Source organism: Hirundo rustica, chromosome 12 (genome assembly GCF_015227805.2).
Source record: "Hirundo rustica isolate bHirRus1 chromosome 12, bHirRus1.pri.v3, whole genome shotgun sequence".
Taxonomy (NCBI): domain Eukaryota; kingdom Metazoa; phylum Chordata; class Aves; order Passeriformes; family Hirundinidae; genus Hirundo; species Hirundo rustica.
In genome coordinates this window covers 16,315,589-16,334,855 of record NC_053461.1, presented here as the reverse complement: position 1 = coordinate 16,334,855, position 19,267 = coordinate 16,315,589, and the positions used below count along the sequence as shown (strand labels likewise).

Sequence of the window (19,267 nt, the reverse complement as noted above, 5' to 3'; positions counted from 1 at the left end):
GTTTTAAATTTGTCGCTTTTGCAGGATCTGCAGTCTTTCACAGAATTATTTAGCATTGATTTAAAGCATTCAGCACTGGGGAATTGCATCTCCAAGGACTATTATGGTAATTCCTCCTCTTCCCTCATCAAAATAATTCTGTATCTTGTTTCAAACCAGAAACTGCTCATGAACATCAGAAAGGGAATAAGGAAAATAATTACTGAAACATGGGGTCACATGTATATAAAAGAAATACCAAATTAAAAAAAAACATGGTAAAGGATGAAGTCTCATTCAAAATAAAATAATGCAAGCAACATTTAGACTTCTTGATTTCACAAAGTCAAGAATATATACAAAAAGATCCACCCACCTCTATTTTTAGGTCTTTTAACACCTCAAATACGGCCCTGCTAATACCCAGCCTTAATTTAATTTTGCTCTCCCTATCTTATGTTGCATCTAAAATGCACAAGCACATCTCGAAGAGGAGACATCGGGAAAAATCTTCAGAAATTACTTTATGCAACCAAATACAATCTCAAAAATTAACACAGCTGCTGAGTTTCTAGAAAATGGGATTTTCTCAAGTAAAACTGTTCAGCACAGCCCATGTTCTGCAGTTTAGTGACAATTGAGCCATGCTGTCCGTGTCACTTGCTGCAGGAACACCACTTCTTTTCAAAATACATTACAGCCCTTGGTTTACTTTTGATAAAAAAAGCAGCCAACTCAAAACTATTTACAAGCCTTTCTGTTAGACCCTCCTAATCTGTTCTGCACTGCCAGAAGCACAGCACTTGAATGGCTATTTCTGTTCAAAGCTATATTTGTTGTGGAACTACTGCAAACTCCTGAATCATGTAAACAGAGGCAAGAGCCAAAAAATGTTTCACTGGACTTGAAGTTCACATCTTGCCTTAGTTACTAGGACAAAAAAATAAAGGCAGGGCTTAGCTTATAACCAATAAATCCTGCAAAGACTACAGTTAATCATGCATTCCTGCAACAGGGTTTTGTTTAATCTGGTTTACTTAGCGTTTGTGACCTTGGCAAAGCACCTGCTGGAGCACCCACCATTATTGCCGAGCAGCATTTCACACCTTCTGTTATTTTAGGCTTCAGCACAGTGCTACATTAGTCAGTCAAGTTCATAAACATGCAGCAAAGTCACCTGGAAATGATGTGCAGCTCCAGACTTGCTGGAGCCCAGCAGCCAACTGTACTGCTGTCCCTAAAAAGCAGTACTGTAGCAGCTCTCAGTCAGGACCTGCAGCTGCACCTTTGGGCAAAACAAATGCTTGGCAGACGTGCTGCTGGAGCAAAGTGACCCTGCCATTTCTTCAGCTGCTTGGCTCAGAAAAGTCAGTGCTACAAAGCATGCCCTCACCTCAGCCTATCAGTGTGGAAGAAAACCTCACCTCCTCTGTGCTCACCACCTTCCAGTCCTCATGATCCTCCTGCAGCAGGAATGACCCCCAATATTCCCAACGTGCTGGAAACAAAAGGCAGCCCAATATTCCCAGCAAGCTGGAAACCATGAAAACCCCCAAAACAGCAGCAACAAAACCCCACAGAGATGTTTGATCCCAATTTCCCACAGATAACATTGATCTACCACGTCAGGCAGGGGCCAGTTCTGCCCAGTGGTCTTTGGCACTGAACTGTAGCAGAGGTACTGCAGGCAGGAGGACAAGCAGCACGTGTCTGGGTAAGAATGGGACTTCACAGGTGGATTAAGGAAAACTAAAAAAGTTTCCTTCATAATCCACGTAAGAAATGTGGATTAAACTGTAGTAGCTTTTTTTTGTGTGTGTGTGTGTGTCATACAAACATTATTGAATTCAGAAATTTAGTGGCTGCTTGATACTTAGTTGCCAATATATGTCTAATATACTGGAAAAAATTTCCCCTCCTTTTAGAGAGGCTGATGCAAAGCCACATTCAGGATCTGCAACTGGCTTTACAAGTAGTCAGGGGAAAAAAAAAAATCCTTTTTTTTACAAACTCCAGAACAAACAGGACGATTCTCTATTCTTTCTTGTTTTTAAAAACAGATAATGCAAGTATAAATGGATAACAGCTTTAATCATCCATCTTACTATAATTTATTTTTGTACAAACCTTGAACTTCATCTTAAAATTCTACCTTAAAAGTGTTATACTTCTGCGTCACTTCCCTTCACACAACCTGGCTACAGAATTCCTAATCTAAATAGAAGGATATCTATTTAATTTTGCCTTGAATTGACACTACAGACTACTTAAAGCTGCAGTAAAGCCAGTACATCCCGCACACACTTCCAGAGTACCAAAACTGAACATCAGCTATCAATGTCAGAGTTATTCAATTAACACTTGTACAGCCAAAGCACTTAGCAATTCTATACACAAGCTACCAAAAACAAACCCAAGACAAAAACAGCCAAAAAAGCAGCCCTCATGCCTGGGCTAGGGAAAGGCAGCTTCTGTAGGATTTCTCATTTGGCCAGCGCCCAGACATCTCCCTTTCCACACTAGATGGAGCTTTGTCCCCTCTTCCCCAGCCGTCTGCCAGTGCCCTGAGCTGGGATAAAAAGGGTAAAGAGGCAAAGGGTGAAACAGCAGCGCCATCCCAAATAAACAGCCTACAGCAATGGCTTCAGGAACAGCAAGATACCGGTGAGGACCAGGGCTCTTACTGCGCCCTCCTGGCTCTCTGATTTTAACACAGATGTTTTGCCATTCCCGAAGAATGGAAGATTTCAACAATTCCAAGTCCCAATCCATGCTGAGTTCCTCCCAGCCTTTACCATGGCTGCAAGGCACTGCCTGAGCTCACACCACAGTCAAATTATACTTTTTTTCCTCTCCTTATAGAGGAACAGCATTTAAGCTTATTACCAGATTACACACCTGAATTGCTCACTGGTTTGCCTGTATCCTTCTTCATATTCCCGGTTATTTTCTTGCAAAATAAGTTCTTCAATCTCTTCTCTATTAACCTGAAACATCTGTCCCAAATGCCTGTGCTCAGGCTCCAGCCTTGGATTCGCTGACACTTCGGAAAAGCAACTCATGGATAAAATTCCCCTTGATTGGTATCTGTTGGATTTGGACTGTGCTGTTTCAGATCACAGGTCAAGAGAAACAGCTCATCCTTCTGGTGAGCTGCCACAACTCCATTAGGATCTTTCAAAGCACAACAGGATATGGTACATCATCAGTATTTCTCTGATGAATTTAAACTCAATGGGACTGAGAGGAGCCCAGGGGAATGAGCCACTCCCGATGTCACAAGTGGCCAGCACTGCAAAGCACAAAAAGCAGCAGCCCCAGGCTGTATCAAACAGGCAATGCCAGAGAGGATGGAGAAAGCAGCTGTCTTCCAAGTGCAAAACCTGTGTGCCTTGTGGGCAAGGGCTCCTGCTTGGGAAACATGCTCAACAACAAGGAGCTAAAATTGAGGGGACAAGGGAAACAAGCCCACGTTATAGTGGGAAGCTAAAGAAAAGTTTGGAGGTTGACAGGAGTGAGTGTTGCTGTCTATAAATACAGCAGAGAAACAAACACCCAGGAGAGAACAACCCTGGCACGTCACCAAGCGATATAAACCAGCCATGAACAAGATTAAATTGGTATCAACAGTCTCATTCTGAGAAGTTCAGAACTGAAACCATTTCCAGCTGGAGGACTGGGGAAGGAACAACGTGCTCCTTTGCAAATAGAGACTGGTTGCCTAATCAAAGTAGGTCACTGTGGAATAAAGCAGCCAGCAACAAACTGCAGGACACAGAATCACAGAATCAGTGAGGTTGGAGAAGACCTTTAGGATCATCAAGACCAACCTTTGACCAACCACCACTTTATGAACCAGAGCAGAGCACTGAGTGCCATTTCCTGAACCCAGAAGATGCCCTGCAGCCAAAGGCTTCAAAAGGACAGATGCAGAGCAAAGCAAACTCTTTGGCAGAGCAGATGGATCTGAAGCAGTGCTGGAATACTGCGCACAACAGGAGATCTTGCCTTCACATATACCATGATGAATTAAAGCAGTAAATAATACCTCAAAAATGCAACCCCCTCCTTTCTGAATTAAAGATTAGAGGTTCCCCCAAAACAAACTCAAGAAATATCTACTACAAAAAAGACACATCCCTAGAGTAGACAGCAGGCATGCAGAGCAGGAGGTTTCATCCAGAGCAGATTTAAGAGGGATACCTCTTGAAGACAGGGCAGCAGCTGGAGGGTCCAACAGCCACACATCTCGTGGCCAAGATACCATCACCCATAATGACTTCCAACACAAGGCTTGAGAGCAGAGCCTCTTGGGGACGCACAGCCTGCGCAGCACAGACAGGAGTGGAAAGCATATCTCTAAATCCCAGAATGCTCCATCCTCCGTAGCCAACAGCCATGTCCTCTCATCCTACTCAGCACTGACAAGCAACACAAGACAGAACTGAAGCTGAACATGCCAGGCTCTTAAAACACCTGCCCACAGAGCAGAGAAGAACCCTTCAGTTTGTTACAGCAGCACAAAAATCCAAACCTTTGACAGCCTGTAACTGTTCGACATCTTGAATGTGCCACCCAAAATTTCCACTGAAGTTCAAGAGTGGAGCATAATGAAAACACCTTCACTGACCATGTTACTTACAGCCTGGGAACAAAGAACTCCAGCCTCCAGTGTGCTTTTAATACAGGCTAATTTATTCTGAAAAAAGTAATAATTAAATACACAAAACCAAAGCATGGAACCTGAAAAACACCTTCCTGTCTGGCAGAGCAAGTGCTTTCTAAGGACGCTTACACTAGCTCCTGCTGCTAAATCGTTTATTAAAAGTAACTGGGGAAAAGCAAAGATGATCTCAAAAATACTCTGCAATGCTAAGCTGAAAAAGTTACACTGAAAAAGCCCCAAAGCAGATCAAATGCATTAATACATTCTTGTGATTAAATTAGGTCCATATCCAAGTTGTTTGAAACTGAAGTCTTTAAAATTTGAGTGATTATGTATTTTTTAAAAAATCTTCCAAGTGTTTAGTACTACTAAAAAGGCAGCACATTAAATCTTGTACAAACTGGGATTGAGAAATTCTCTTAAACAAGAGGAAAAAAGCCCTAGGCAAGAAAAAAACATAATAATCAATTTTCTCCACCCATCCCACCACATGCCTCTGCAGAAGCAGCATCAGGTAAATTGGGGATTGCAGAGTCAGCCAGAATAAAGCAGTTCCCAGGCCAAAGGGCTTTCAAACAGGTCCAGGACCTTGGTACTGTGGTGGCCCAGGACAGAAAACGCAGATGAAGCATTAGCAAGTGCCAGGAGGGAGGTGCTGACACAAAAACCAGCCTGGCATTGACTTCTTCAGGTAAACTGTACCACTCCTTAGTTAAGGAAAACCTCAATATACTGCCATTAAAAATAGAAAGGCAATAAAAGGCTACTGTGATTCCAGTGAATGTAAAAGGTGATTGTTTGAGAGGGTGAAAAGCCCTTTCCATGTCCACATGCAAGTAACAGCTGGAGATGGCAGGGATGGGCTGAATCGCCTTAGCCTGGTGAAAAAAAAATAGACTCAAAGCACAAAAACTCCCGGATCTATCATTTGCTCATTGCATTATTCCGCAGCAGCATCACTTCATCAATCTCTCAAATACTACCCTCCATGAAGCAAAATATAAGGGGGTTCCTCTAAGGTTTTCCATTAAAAAAAAAAAAAAAGTGGGTAGAAAACTGATAGGTTTTCTACAGCAAAGTCCCTTTTTATAATTTTTCATTTAAAAAAAACAAATATGCAAATCAAAGGTGGATCCTAACCTGCAGGCATTTTTATATCAGTTAACATTTCACATGCAAAAAAGAAAAGTAAACAGCAAAGTTCAAGCCAGAACGAAGTTCTTTCCTCATTTCAGTTAAAGACACAAATATAACTATTTGTCTTAAAATACTTTGAGCAACCTGGTCTAGTGGAAGGTGGCCCTGCCCATGGCCCGGGGGCTGGAACTGGATGATCTTTAAGGTCCCTTCCAACCCAAACCAATCTATTAATCTATGATTCCTAGTGGTGTTGGGAAGCTACAGATGCATGGGAAGAAGACAAGGAAATGAAAAACAAAACAAAGTGCCTCCAGAAAACAGATTTAAAACTGTATTTCCGCATGGCAACAAAGAAACACGCTGCTTGGAAACACCCTTCCATTTCTGTTTAACATAATGGTGGTGGGAATTCCTGCCAAAGTCAACTTCAAAAATTTGTTTGCCATGGAGGAAAACCAAGCAAACTGGAGTTCTGTGTGCAGAATCCTGTTTCAAGAGGGTGAAGGTTTCTTTGTTCCCTTTAGTGCCAGGTCACTTCAAACTTTTGTGCCTACATACTTTATTATGCTTGCAAAACCTACAAAACAATAAAAAGGAAGAAAACTAGAAGATGAAAAATTTTAATAACCCACTCCTAAAAACCAAAAAAGCCTTCCAACATGCCATGTGTAAGAGTTTGACATCTTTCTTATTCTATCAGCCTGCTTCCAAAAGCTTGGCATCTTTGAAAGCAAAATATTATTCCACACAGTGCAGAGAGGAGGTCTGTCTTTTTTAAAAACGTTTGCATAAAATCCAGAAAAAAAAAAAGTATTTACAACATTAGTGCAAATTACATAAACTGTCCTCTTAAATGGCAGTTTCTGACCATTAACAACCGTAAATACAGATAAGACCTCTTATTCAATTATCATGCCAAATATCATGTTTCTGTAAGCAGCACGATAAAGCAGCTCAATCACTCCTCCCTAGCTTATCTGTTATCTCAGTATCATTTCTGACACTAGAAAAATAATCGTAACTTTCTAGGCTGTGGCTCAGCTGCCCCAACAGCAGCGGTTTTCCTTCTGCATCTCTCCAGTTAGGTCTTCTGCAATCCCATGATTTTAAGTTGGTATCTTCAGCACGCAGACATGTGGGCAAACAGCAATTCCTGAAATTTGTTACTTATTCAAGATATTTCTCGTGTTATTTGTCATAGCGACCTCAGGACGTAAACTCAAATTGCAAATCAGGCTTTTAATTGCAGCAGGACTGGGGAGAAAAAGAGGCTGACTGGGATTATTAGACGGCATTTAACACCAGCATTAAATTCAGGCACGCATTCAGCACATCACAACCAAACTTAGGTGGAACATGGTCCCAAACCCAAGGAAATCAATAGGAGTATTTCATTCTGATTTCCCATAGAATCTTTGGGCACATTTTGAGCCAAAAGCCTGCCTGCCCTTGCCGCACCTGAGGAAACTCACAGGCAGCATGCATCCCACCACGTACAGAGTCAGCTCTGCAGTGCACAGCATCTGCCACGGAGCAAACCCTGACCCAGCTGGCTGCACATGAAAGCACATGCAAAAGGTTGTGTGTACACTTGTTCAGCTGGTTTGAAAAAGAAATGAGTGAGAAAATATTGGGAGTTTTTTTGTGATTCCAAGTCAGGTAATTTCTCCATTTCATTCCTACCTGGGCCAGGAGGAGAGAGGGAAAACTAAAACAAAATTATCATATACCACTGCTTCTTCTCCATCTGCAGCAGGCAGCTGCAGGAGCTGATGTGCAGGCAAACCCCAGGCTGGCACCAGGAGGGACAACTGCTCCGTGGAGCTCTGCTGCAGCTCAGAGAAGAAAAAGGACCAAGGACTTACCCAGGGGATTCATCCTTTCACGTTTCAATCCAAGGCAAGGCAAGAGCTCCCTGGAATCTGAGCTCCTGGTGGCCACAGAACCAAGACTAAACAGAAAGGTCTCAGTAAGCACTGGCTTCCAGAAACTGCACTTCCACTCCTACCATCCACCTCCTAACCCCGCCGCTGCATTTGTGGCTGCCTTTGTTAGAACACTTCTGCAAATGAAAACAGATGAGTAACTATTGCTGCTTTAGCAAACTCCCAAGCCCATGGTCACTAATAATAGCTTTGTTCCTTTTATTACTAAACAAAACCAAAAAAAAAAAAAAGAAGTTTAAAATGCTTGTATAAAATGCACATTGCTGAATGTTTTCTTTCATTGATCCAGTTTCCCCATACGAGCTTAGGGCCAGGACTCTCGAACAATTTCTGTGATCAACACAATGTGGAGAGATCTCAGGCTGTTCAAAGGGGCTTCCCTCACAAAAAAAAAAAAAAAAAAATTAAAAATCAAGTTTTGTGCTCCTTCACTTGAGACATTGAGAGTTGAATCAAAAAAGAAATCTGAACAGAGACATTCTTGCACAAACTGGAAGGCAGAGGCAGGTCTGAGCTCCCTGGCAGGAGAGCTGATGGATTCAGGGAAGCAGAGGTGCTCTGGCTGTTCCCAGCTCCCACTGGCACAGCACCAGCCTCGACTGTGCCAGGAGCAAACAGGTGGGACACAGGGAAAGGACAGCATGTGGGGAAGAGAAAGGAGAGAAGGGCAACAAGAGAGGAAGAAAACAGAGAGGAGATGAAGCCATTGCTGTGAAGTGACAGTCGGAGAATGACAGCAGGAAAGCCTTCTCTCATATGAGAAAAAAGAAAAAACCACAAAAATCTACTTTTGGTACAGAATTCTGCCTCTCCTCTCTGCAATCAAATCAATCACAAGAACTTCTGAAAGCAATAAAAATAACAGGGTCCCAAATCACCCCAAATCTGCCAGGCTGTATTTGTTGAAGCCTCCCACCACACACCCCCTTTGGCCTGGGGTCTGCTGTAGCCTCCTGCTCCTCCCATGCTAATGCCCATGGTCAAGCAGAGGCCATGTCTCCCCCCTTCCTTTTTTTGGGGTGCAGGTTTTACACCAGTCATGGATTGAACTGCAGCACAACCAAGCCCAAGGCCTCTGTTATCCTACAAATGGTGCTGGAAAATGACTCGGAGCCACTGGGCTTTGGCTGCCCGTGCTGGAAGGTGAGTAGACACCAAGAAAAAAAAAAAAATTATGCTGAATATTCAAAAGTCAGGCCACAGCATTTTCACATCCTAAAGCTTCTAGGGGTTTTTAGCTTATTAATTTCTGTTATTGGGCTGACTGCTGCTGAATAATCACAAGCACTGCATGGCGAATGTTTTTTTTTCACAGGAAGTAACCAAGCCAAAAGCAGCGAAAGCATCCTCTTGTTCTTGTGTGAGCCCTTTTTTATCATTTTTTTCCCTTAGTTTATTTGAACAATAGCTCCATGAAACAGCCTACAATAATGACTGTTACAAAATAGGAAGCTGAATTATTAGGCAAGCTCTGTCTGCGTAACTCAATCAGCCTAGGGAGGATATGACAGGCACGACCAAGACAAAGGACTGGACTCTGTGACCCCAGCCATCCTTCAGGATTCTGTTTCTGAGTTATTAAGAGCTGAATTTTGCTTTTGCTCCTTGATTAGAGGCACCATTCCTGTAACTGCAGCAGCAAAGCACTGGCATTTCCCAAGAAAGTGGATCACTAAGTGTGCACACAGAAAACAAACACTTTGGAGGGGCTGGGACGAGAACTCTACCTGAAAATAAGGTTCAAAATGGAAATTCCAAGTTTAGTATTTAACCTTTTGAGCACAGAGAGGATACACACAGCGGGAGAAGTACATCATAATGTAGTCTTAAAGCAGACACCCTACAACGGTTTTTGCAAACTAACAAAAAATAACTGATAAAAGTGATCTTCCAGCAGTTGAAAGGTTCATCAGCACAGAAGTTCTACAATCCTGCCAAAAGCATCAGCAGGACCAGCTCTGGAGGGGTATATTTTGGGCCAGATGACCAGGAACCAAGGGCAACCACCCACCACCCTGTCATTACAACAACCCTACTGAAACTATGAAAATCAGGTCTAAGTGCTCGGCTGAGCAACACTTTGGAGCCAACAGCAACACCAGTGACTGAGCAAGAGCAATACAGGAACCTGCGAGTGAATCATTAACGAGCTATGATTTCTCCATTACTCACTGTGGATATAGAGTTACTGCGGGTAAGATTTGTTTCTAAAAAAAGGGAACAGCCACCAAGATGAGCACTAACGCATTCATCAAAGCCCAGCACAACGTGGGAAGGAAAGAGGAAGGCACAGCTATCGGGCAGGCTTTGTCCAAATGAGCTGCTCATTGAGGAGGGCTGCACGGAGCAGAGCAGAGGTGCTGGGAGCAGCATCTCACACCATCCCCTTCCACAGGGCTCACACTCAGGGGCTCGGGTCAATTGGGTGTTGATTTTGCATCACACCAAGAAATTATTAACTCATTCTACAAAAGCCATACAACGGCCAGGCTGCTGATAGAGATCAATAACCAACTACTGAAACGTCAACAGTTTGACCTCTAGGCAAGTGTTTCCATACCCCTTCACCCATGTTCTCCAGTAAATGCTCCCAGTACATTTTCCCCAAGCATTTGCAGTCCGTGCTACTGAGAATAAGCAACAGGAGAGCTGAGCCGACATTCTCAGCCAATCTTTAGGCAAGATTAGCAAGCAATTAAAGCTGTTGTATGAGGAATTTTAAGTGCTCTAACAACTTCATGCCAAACAAGAGCTAGTCAAGCACTGGAATTTATTTTTTGCAGTTCTGTTCTACACAGAAACAGAGACAAACTTAAAGAAAAGATTTTTTGAAGCAAGGATTCAACCAATTACCAAAACATCTATTATAGTTTAAATACTAATATATCTGAAAGAAAATCTGCATCAAAAAAGGGATGCGCAAAGTATTATGATTGCTTCCTACCAGAACATTTCAATTTCAATCAAACTGGGGCGTTTCTATCACTTTTTGTCCAAAAAACATAATTAATGGTAATGCTAATTGCACCCTAGCTACGTTGGGTGCAGCACATCCTGGGAACACATTTGAAGGCCAGAACTGAATCTTGTGAGCTTTGCCATCCCTTACCTACAACCACATCCACCAGGATAGGTAGCAGAGAGTACAGCTTTTGTCCCAAGAGTTGACCATTTAGCCCCATCGCCTAAAAAGTCTTCATTAAGTTGCCAGGAGAACAAGATGGAATAACAGAGAAAGCCACACATTTCATCAGGATAACAGTTACAAGATGTTCTAGAGGAAAAGCTTGGCTTTAAGTACAACAGAAAATAAGGCAGATTTGGGGAACTGTCAACCCCAGCAACAATTGCACAGCTTGCATGGGTCTGATAATAAGCGTTGAAAATAATGATTTTCATAAACACACTCACTGGAGCAGAAAAAAATGTTACAATGAACAAAGCAAGTAAGGAAAGTTAAATAAGGTAAGTGAAGCCCGAGGTACAGTTTGAGACTGATCTGTAGTTCACATAAAGAATGCTCTAGTAGAAGATTAGGGGTGAGAAATAAGAAGTCATTAGCTCTTCTTCAAGGTTCATGATTCAAATCTGACAAAACACACACTTCAGTGTTTCCAAGCTTAAAGAAAATTCCAGCAGGGTCACAGAAGTCGCTATTTTTAGCTGGCTTAATCTCTGTGCACTCAAATACGGCTTTTGTACATGCACATATTTTGTTAGCACTTAAATAAAGAAAAAAACCCCTCTGCTACCAAAAACTTAATCATCCACAAGTTTTGAAAATGCAAATGAGCTTTCCTGTTAATATTAGCTGCTTTTGAGTGAACAGGACTGAGAAACAGCCTATAGCTTTTCCAGCCAAAACTGCTACCGGAAAAAAAAAAACAAAAAAAACCAAAAAACAGGTCTTGGAAAATATTCAGTGACAAAACCAAGAAAGAAGAATGTGGGAAGTTACCAGCAATTAATTTCTTCAATAGGAAACAAACTCTTCCCACCCACAATGTACCTATCAGTACAGCTGAGAATGTTCTGAAACCTGGAACATCCAGGCTGTGAAGTGCATTGGGAAGAGCCCGGCGCTGGCAGCCGGAAGGAAAGGCAGCAGCCCCACAGCCCTGGCATTGCTGAGCCCTCTGACAAAAAGGAAAAAAATACATTAGAAACCCGTGGGCCTGTCTTGGCTCCTTGGCTGGCTGCTCACTGCCAAGATGGTTTAGAGCTGGGGCTGTAGGAAGGGCAAAGCAAAGGGGTCAGACAAAGGAGGTTGGTCCAGAAGACCTTTGAGGGGCCCTTCCAACCCAAATTATTTCTGGTCCAGAAATGGTGACATTCAATCCTTGTCTCTTAATTTACTTATCATATACTTAAAAATATTTTGTTCACCCATGTTCGAAAGGTTTCAGCCACAGGATCAAGAATGACATGGCCCAGGCACTGCATCACCCACTGAAAGATTAATAAGAACATTCACAGTTGCAACAAGACTCTTGATACCCTTCAGTAACTCCTCTGTGAATGTATTGCTACACAGGCTCTACACAAGTCATTTACTCTCTGGGCCCTTGTTGTTAAATTCTTTATTAATCCTGGTAAATTTGTCTGTTGACCTACTGTAATTTTAAGAGATTCAGAGATTGAATGTTTATACCAGCCAAACTCTTTTAATAGAATTAACTAGAGATATCATGTAAGCCTTTCATAATGTTGACAACTACTAAAATTCAGTTAGCTGAGCCAACAAGAAACCACTGAAACCTTACACATGTTCTCTTCATCAAGCACAGAACTTCATGTGGAGGCAGCAAATTTCCTGACTGCCTTCTTGAACACTAATGGAGCAAATCTGACTGCCCTGAGTGGCTGAATTCCCCTTCCTCCCCAGAAACAAGAGTCAGACTTCAGCATTTTTCCTGCTCAAACCCAATGCATGCACACACACAGGCTGTTCAGCATACTGCTATTACACAACAGTGCCAGTGTCCCAGAACACTTTTTTAACATCTTTAAGCAAGTTTAGGAAAAGATTATGGCTTTCTTTACTGAACATCAGTTTCAGTGACAAATCCATAAATACTGAGTTAATAGTTATTCAGACCTGAAAACAGAAGTACTTGACCAGTGCACACGCATTGGAAAAAATTAATCAGTATCAGTCAGAATCTCTCCCTGTTAGTTTTCTGTAAGTGACAGAAATCTTCTAGCAGTCGTAATTCATAACCAGCCATCACTTCTCTCAAGGTACGCCCCAGGGAAACTTGATGTACATCCAAACTTCTGCAAGCTTGCTCCTTTCTGTTGGATGCATCTTTCATTCTCCCTGAGAGTGCAAATCATGTTCTGGAAAGGCTACAGCATGCCAGGGATTCTTAAAATAGAAAGGCCATAGCTGGTGATACTGCAAATATAAATACAGCTATTGGTATAGCAATGGGAGTAATAACAGTGACATGGACCCAAAGCAGCCCAGTGGCCAAACTCTGCTGGCAAGCAGCCCATGGCTTCCATAAACACAAGCAAGAGAAAGGGAACTGCTATTTAACTGTCTGAATGGGCATAATGCACACCAAATGAGTTGTGGCAAATTCACAGCACAATCTAACCCTCGGACTTCAATGATTCTAGATTTAGGTGGTTCAGTGAAGGAGAGGAGGCAGGAGAGCTACAAAAATGCTTTTTTAGTAAGGTAGCAGAGCGAGCTGATTGCAGGTCTGTGTAATTTTGACCTTGCTGTACCGAAAAATAAGCATTTGCAGTTGGCAGCTGGGGCATCGTGTCCAAGTGCCACTTTGGTATGAGCAGGGAAAAGCAGAACCCCGGCTTTCTGTAATTGCAGCCTTAAGAGAGGGATACAAACACCAAAACAAGAACATCAAAGAAAAAAACTGACTGAGAAAGGCTTATCCACCCAACTAGCAAAGCCTGTGAACCTTAAAAATATTAGATGTCAAAGTTATCAAAGCGCACCACCAGTCAGAACTGCGGCCAAGTCTAATATAATAATGTCATGTTTATTTTTGTCCCTGACTCCAGACTAGGTGCTCCAGCTATATTTGTGCTTCTTGTAGCACTTTTAAGGAAACACACACACTGACTGAGCAGAGCAGTAGAGGGTGTATTAATGATCTATTCCAGACAGCAGCCTTGCTGCATCACCAAGTTAATAAGCAATTTCAGTCAACAGAAATACCAGAGCATATCTTGAGAAACACTTTCTCCAAACACTTTAATATGACTGTTTCTATTGGACTAAGGACAAACAATATTGCATAGGTTTTAGAATAACTTAGGAAGCCCTGTCTGATAAACTAACATTAAAATATTTCAAAAACTTCATCTAATAGGTGACTAAGCCTTCAGACATGTGAAGATCTGGCCAGTGGTTGGAGCCACTGGAGCAGAGTCCATCTGGCAGTGTCACTCAAGCCACCAGACACTGCAGCACAGACAGAGCAAGTCTTCCCAAAACTTCTGAAGAAAGCACTCAAGATCTCTCCAGTTTCTGCACAGCACAGAGCACTGGTGGGGAGACCTCAGTGCTTGCCCCAGTACACTGTCACTGACTAGAGCACAAGTATTAATTTCTATGTAGAAAACAGACAAGCCAGCAAATCCTACAGAAGCCCCCAATTCTCACATCACCTCCCTAAATCAGGCTTTGAGCTTCAAGACAGAAAGCTGCCTGCCTGCCTGTCTCTATCCCCTTTTCCTCCTCCCAGCTTGCTCTTCCTTACCCCTCACCCCACACTCAGGATGACAGGCTGCAGATAGCACGAGCTGGACTCCAGCACCCACACAGAAGTCATTGTTTAAAGATCCTGGGCCAGAACTCCAAGACTCAAAGGAGACAGCCCAGACCACCCTTGGTCAATCTTAACAGTACTCGGTACTGCTCCTTTGCCTCGCCTAAATATAAAGAAAACCAGGACAGATGACTGCAGGATGCATCCACAAAGTACTTGTTAAGAGCAGCTGATGAACAAACACCTTGGGCCGAGACACCCAAAGTTATATTCTTATAATAACAGAAAGCGATGTGCTCACAGCCACCACGATCACAGGGCATGAGCAGCACAAGAGTTTGCAAGGATACAGCTTCTTTAGAGCAACAGCAACGCTTGGAGGGGGAAGCACAAGCTTTTATCAGACAAATTCTTTATTAGGCTTCCCGGTGCTCACACCACCACCAGGCTCCAAAATTTTGTTTTGGTCTTTCTCACACAAGACAGAAGCAGGGCACTGGACAAAGACATTTCTCTGCTGTGAGCTCTGCATGGTTATATTCCAGCTCTAGCATCTACAATGTCACATGATTAAGGAAAACTACCAAACTATCAGGAAAGATTTTGCTTGATGGCTGACCAAATCTAAAATACCATGAAGCGCACTGCTGTTCCAATAGCATGTCAACATATGGATCATCTTTAGCAACACAGAGCTTTTTCACATGCTACTGGTGGCATAAACCAAGAAAAATGCTGCTACTGTGGAAAAACTGAGATGTTTCTACGGCAAAGTTCTTAAGGATTAATTGCTTCATTTCCACTGCATTTTTCAGGAGCCCAGTTCTTACATGCAAAGCCAACTCTCCTCAAATTCAATTAGTCTTGGGGAGGGAGGTGGTGGGTGGACAGAAAATAATAGTTTATGAACAGAATAGAAAAAGGCAATCAAGCCTCTACTCCCAATTCAGTTTTCCTTTGCTGTAAGATAGGAACATGCAGATTCAAGGCTGAATTCCTCCTCTTCCATGGCAGAAGCACAGCCAGGCTTTAACATCACTGGCATCATGCAGTGCAGCCCTAATGCTAAAATCCTGGTTATCCCACCTCTAGCCACAGAAGCAAACAGTTCTGAACAAACAAGCAAAAATAAATCAGTGAGACGGCAGCTACAAAGCACACATGATGGTTGGTTTGGGTCATGGATGTAAGGATTAATGATGGATAGCAAGCAGAGGATAAAAGAAAAAAAGTGATAGAGAGGTCAGAATCATTTGTCACCCTATCCTGAACACAAAACAAACTCATGTCCTGCCACAAGTGCTTGCTCTCCACCTCAGCCTGGTCTCAAATGTGGACAGTTAGCAAAATCCTTACAACTGCCACGGGTTAACAAAAAGTTCTTAATACAGAGAGCAGCCTCTCCTTGTCTTGCAAGCTGAATTTGTAAATACTACTACTATTCTTTGTTTCTGTATTATTTTCCTATCCTTCGCACCCCAAATTAATTAAGTTCACAAAACAAGAGTTGTGGGGATCATCCTTAGGTTTGTGCTGTACAAAACACTACACAATAAAGAGGTATAGCTGGGATTCCTTTATACTGTGAAAACACAAAGAAGATCTGGCTATTAGGCACGAAGCTACAGAAATTTCATTTTTCAATAGTACAAGGAGAGGGCAGAGAACAAAATGAAAAGAAGAAAAATGTAATACAAAAGGAAGAATGTAGCTCAAGAGGCCTTCTCCTTCAGGAGAAAAGGGTACAGGAAAATGCAAGAAAAAAGAGATGCAGAGAAGAAGCTGTCAGGACAGAGTCAGTGTGTGAGGAACAATCCCAAGGGATGTGGCATAGGTGGAATCTGAAGCATCAGCAGCATGAGATAGGGCAGGTGAGGTAAGAGGCAAAAAAAGACAAGGCCAGGAAAATTGAGAGCACAACTAAGTATCACTGTAGTAAAGATGGAAGAATATTTGTCAGGGTGTATACAGAGATAGACAGATGGGACAGGAGATGAGTATTTATGGGCTCAAGAAGAACTTAAACATCAGATCTTAAAAAAAGGAAGTAATGTAGAAAAAAAAACAAAAAAAAACCCACCCAGCACTGAAGAACTGAGAAAATAAGGACAAGAAACCCCAAAGACTTTTGGTTTTGTACTTTTTAAGGAAAGGACAAGTGTTGTGTAACAAAATCTAAAGAGCAGCTTCACCAAGTGAGCTAGTCAGAGTTCACTCTCCGTGCAAGGAACCATGAGAAGAGCACTTCCCAGCAGACAGCACAGAAACTTCCCTTCCCAGGAACCTGAAGGATGAGAAGCAGCCTGCTGTTGCTGTTGTTATCTGCCAGGTCTCTAACTCAAAGCTGCAGCACTGACTATTGAGCTATCCCTACCTGTCAAACAATATCACTGCCAGCAGCTTAAGGCCACGATTACCAGTAATTGCAACTAATCCAGCTCTGGCTGCATGGAGGGAAAGGTTGTTCATGTTCTGAAATATTTTGCAATAAACAAACTCTTATTTTACAAGCTCACAGGAGAGTTTTACTTGATGGCACTAACATCAGACAAAATATCGACAGCGATGGACAAGGATCCTCTTCCTCACTGCTCCTCATCTCCATCACCTGAGGGTAAGCTGCTCCCTTCTCTCGTTCTATTTCCCCATCTGCAAAGCAGGAACGATGATAAAGGCCTCTTCTATAAGGCATTTTTTGAATTAGAAAACACAGCCACTGTTGTCCAAGCGCGAACAATGGTCCCTGTTCTAAAGGAAATGGAGAGGGGCCAAATGCTTGGATGTATAATCCAAGCAGAGCTGCACCAAGGGAGTGCAGTCTGGCAGGAGGTACATGGCAGGCCCAAAGATGCTCAGCAGCACTGGCATCAAGGGAAGGAAACACCCTCCCCTCCCTGACTGCTCTCCCCTTCCTCCCTGCACCACCCAGAACAACGCTCCACGCACATAACGCTGCGCTGCACAAGCAGCTCAGCTCTGACTGTGTTCAAGCTCCAGACACATATATAAAATAATTACAAAAAATGCTGGGATGCCGGAAAACTTGCTTTCACATTCGCAACATGTTCCTTTTGCCTCTGCAGTTTTCTTCTGATGCCTCTGCCCAGATGTGAACCGAAACTGGTTAAGTAACAGTGCAGTTCACCCTTGATGATGCAGAGTTTCTAATGAGGGACTTCCCAAGAAAATAATACCCAGACTTTGAGTAATAATTATTCATACATGTTATAAATAAACACAGCTCCTAATACTTTTAATTAGATGGTTTCCACCGACAAGTTATGTTCCCTTTAAATATTTACGTTGTGAAAAGAAACCATACAGCTTTTTCCCAGTGATGGAGGAGTTGAAGGGTGGACTTATATCAAAATGGACTTACTGGAGAGCCTATTACAGCTTTTTCTTTCTGACTGGTAAAAAACTGATGAGGTCCAAAAGTATCAATACACTCTATTACAGACATTTGAACAAAATAAACTGTTTAAATGGGTAAAGGTTTGCCCATCTGCATTGAAAGTTACAATAACATTTAAAAGTATTAAACAAAGCAGCTGCTGAATGACTTGTATCTGCAAATCCTGACAACTTCCTGTACTCAGAGGCTTCTATTTTGCCACATTCCCTTGAGCACATAGGATATTTTACCCACTGTTCCACAACCTGAAAACAGGTTATTTATCAAAGTCACAAAAGCTAAAGCTCTGTATTTCCCCCTCCATATTAGCACATCAGGGGGGTTATGCATATTCACTCATACATACACCAAATCTCTATCTGCTGTTTAATTACTTGTTTGCACTGCCACAGAGCACAGGAGCAGTCAAATCAATCAGCTTCTTGTACAAACAGCACCCCACAAATAGCAAACATGACCACTCATGTCCTGAAAAACTTTAATTATAGAAGACAGACAACATAAGAAACATTAGGGGAGACAGAAGAGCGCCAGGAGACAGCAGCAATCCTTACAATAGATGCTAGCCAAAGGGTTTGTTTGTCTTTTTCAATAATGACGAAAAAGCCCAAACCACTTCCTAATGTGGATCTCTCCTTCCATTTGAAGGAAGGAGAAATATCTTTTCCATATGAAATGGTCAATTTGATACAACAAAGCCAACATAAAGTTTTACTTAAAACAGCATTTGTAGCTGGGAGTCTTCCCTCTCCTTCCCCCCCAGGTGCTGCTCTGCTCACCCTTCCCCTTCATTTTCTTTGAAAGAAGTTGCCCCAGAAGTGTCACCCCAGAAAGTATCTCAAGATCATCTTTACTTGCCAATTTATCCCCTGCACTGCAAGCTGAAGATCTTGAGGAAAAGAATGGAAGACAGATGACAAAAAATAAGCTAACAGGTCTCTTTCTATTAAGAACACCTTGTAAAACAATAACCCAAAGAAACTGGAGAGATGGGGCCAAAAAAAAAAAAAAAAAAGACCATGAGGAAAGAAAGGCAGGTAAGCAGATTCAGCCAGACACCTGCTGCAAAAGCTTTGTGAGGTGACTCACCCCGAGCTCTGCTCCCCTCTCCAGCTTAGCTCAACGCTGGATCAGAGGGATGTGCTACACATCAGGAAAAAAAGGGTGGAGTTGACAGAACATTTCCTGGGCAATCACAGGAGCAATAAGCAGCCTGTTTGTCCACCCAGTGCAATTACAGGAACACCAACACCGCTCAAACCCACTCAGCACGCCAGAGAGCCCTGAGAACTGCTCCATCAGCCTCAGCTGCCCGAGCGCAAGAGGCAGACTAGAATCTGGGGCTGGGATAGAGCAAGCTCCAGAGTGCATGGCATCA

The 19,267-nt window shown here is 42.6% G+C and overlaps 1 protein-coding gene across 6 annotated transcripts in view; it reads right to left on the bottom strand.

Annotated features, from left to right (window-relative positions):
- MITF (melanocyte inducing transcription factor) overlaps window positions 1-19,267 on the bottom strand; it is a 122,435-nt gene that overhangs the window by 55,274 nt on the left and 47,894 nt on the right. The window contains exon 1 of one of the 6 annotated variants that reach the window (XM_040075889.2): window positions 2,878-3,414. The exons of 3 other annotated variants lie outside the window; for them this stretch is intronic. In XM_040075889.2, the coding sequence (XP_039931823.1) occupies window positions 2,878-3,041 (164 nt within the window). In that variant the 5' untranslated portion in view covers window positions 3,042-3,414. Of the gene's footprint in view, window positions 1-1,156; window positions 1,285-2,877; window positions 3,415-19,267 lie in introns of those variants that run through there. 2 more of the 6 variants (XM_040075887.2, XM_040075892.2) reach the window with 2 other exon arrangements.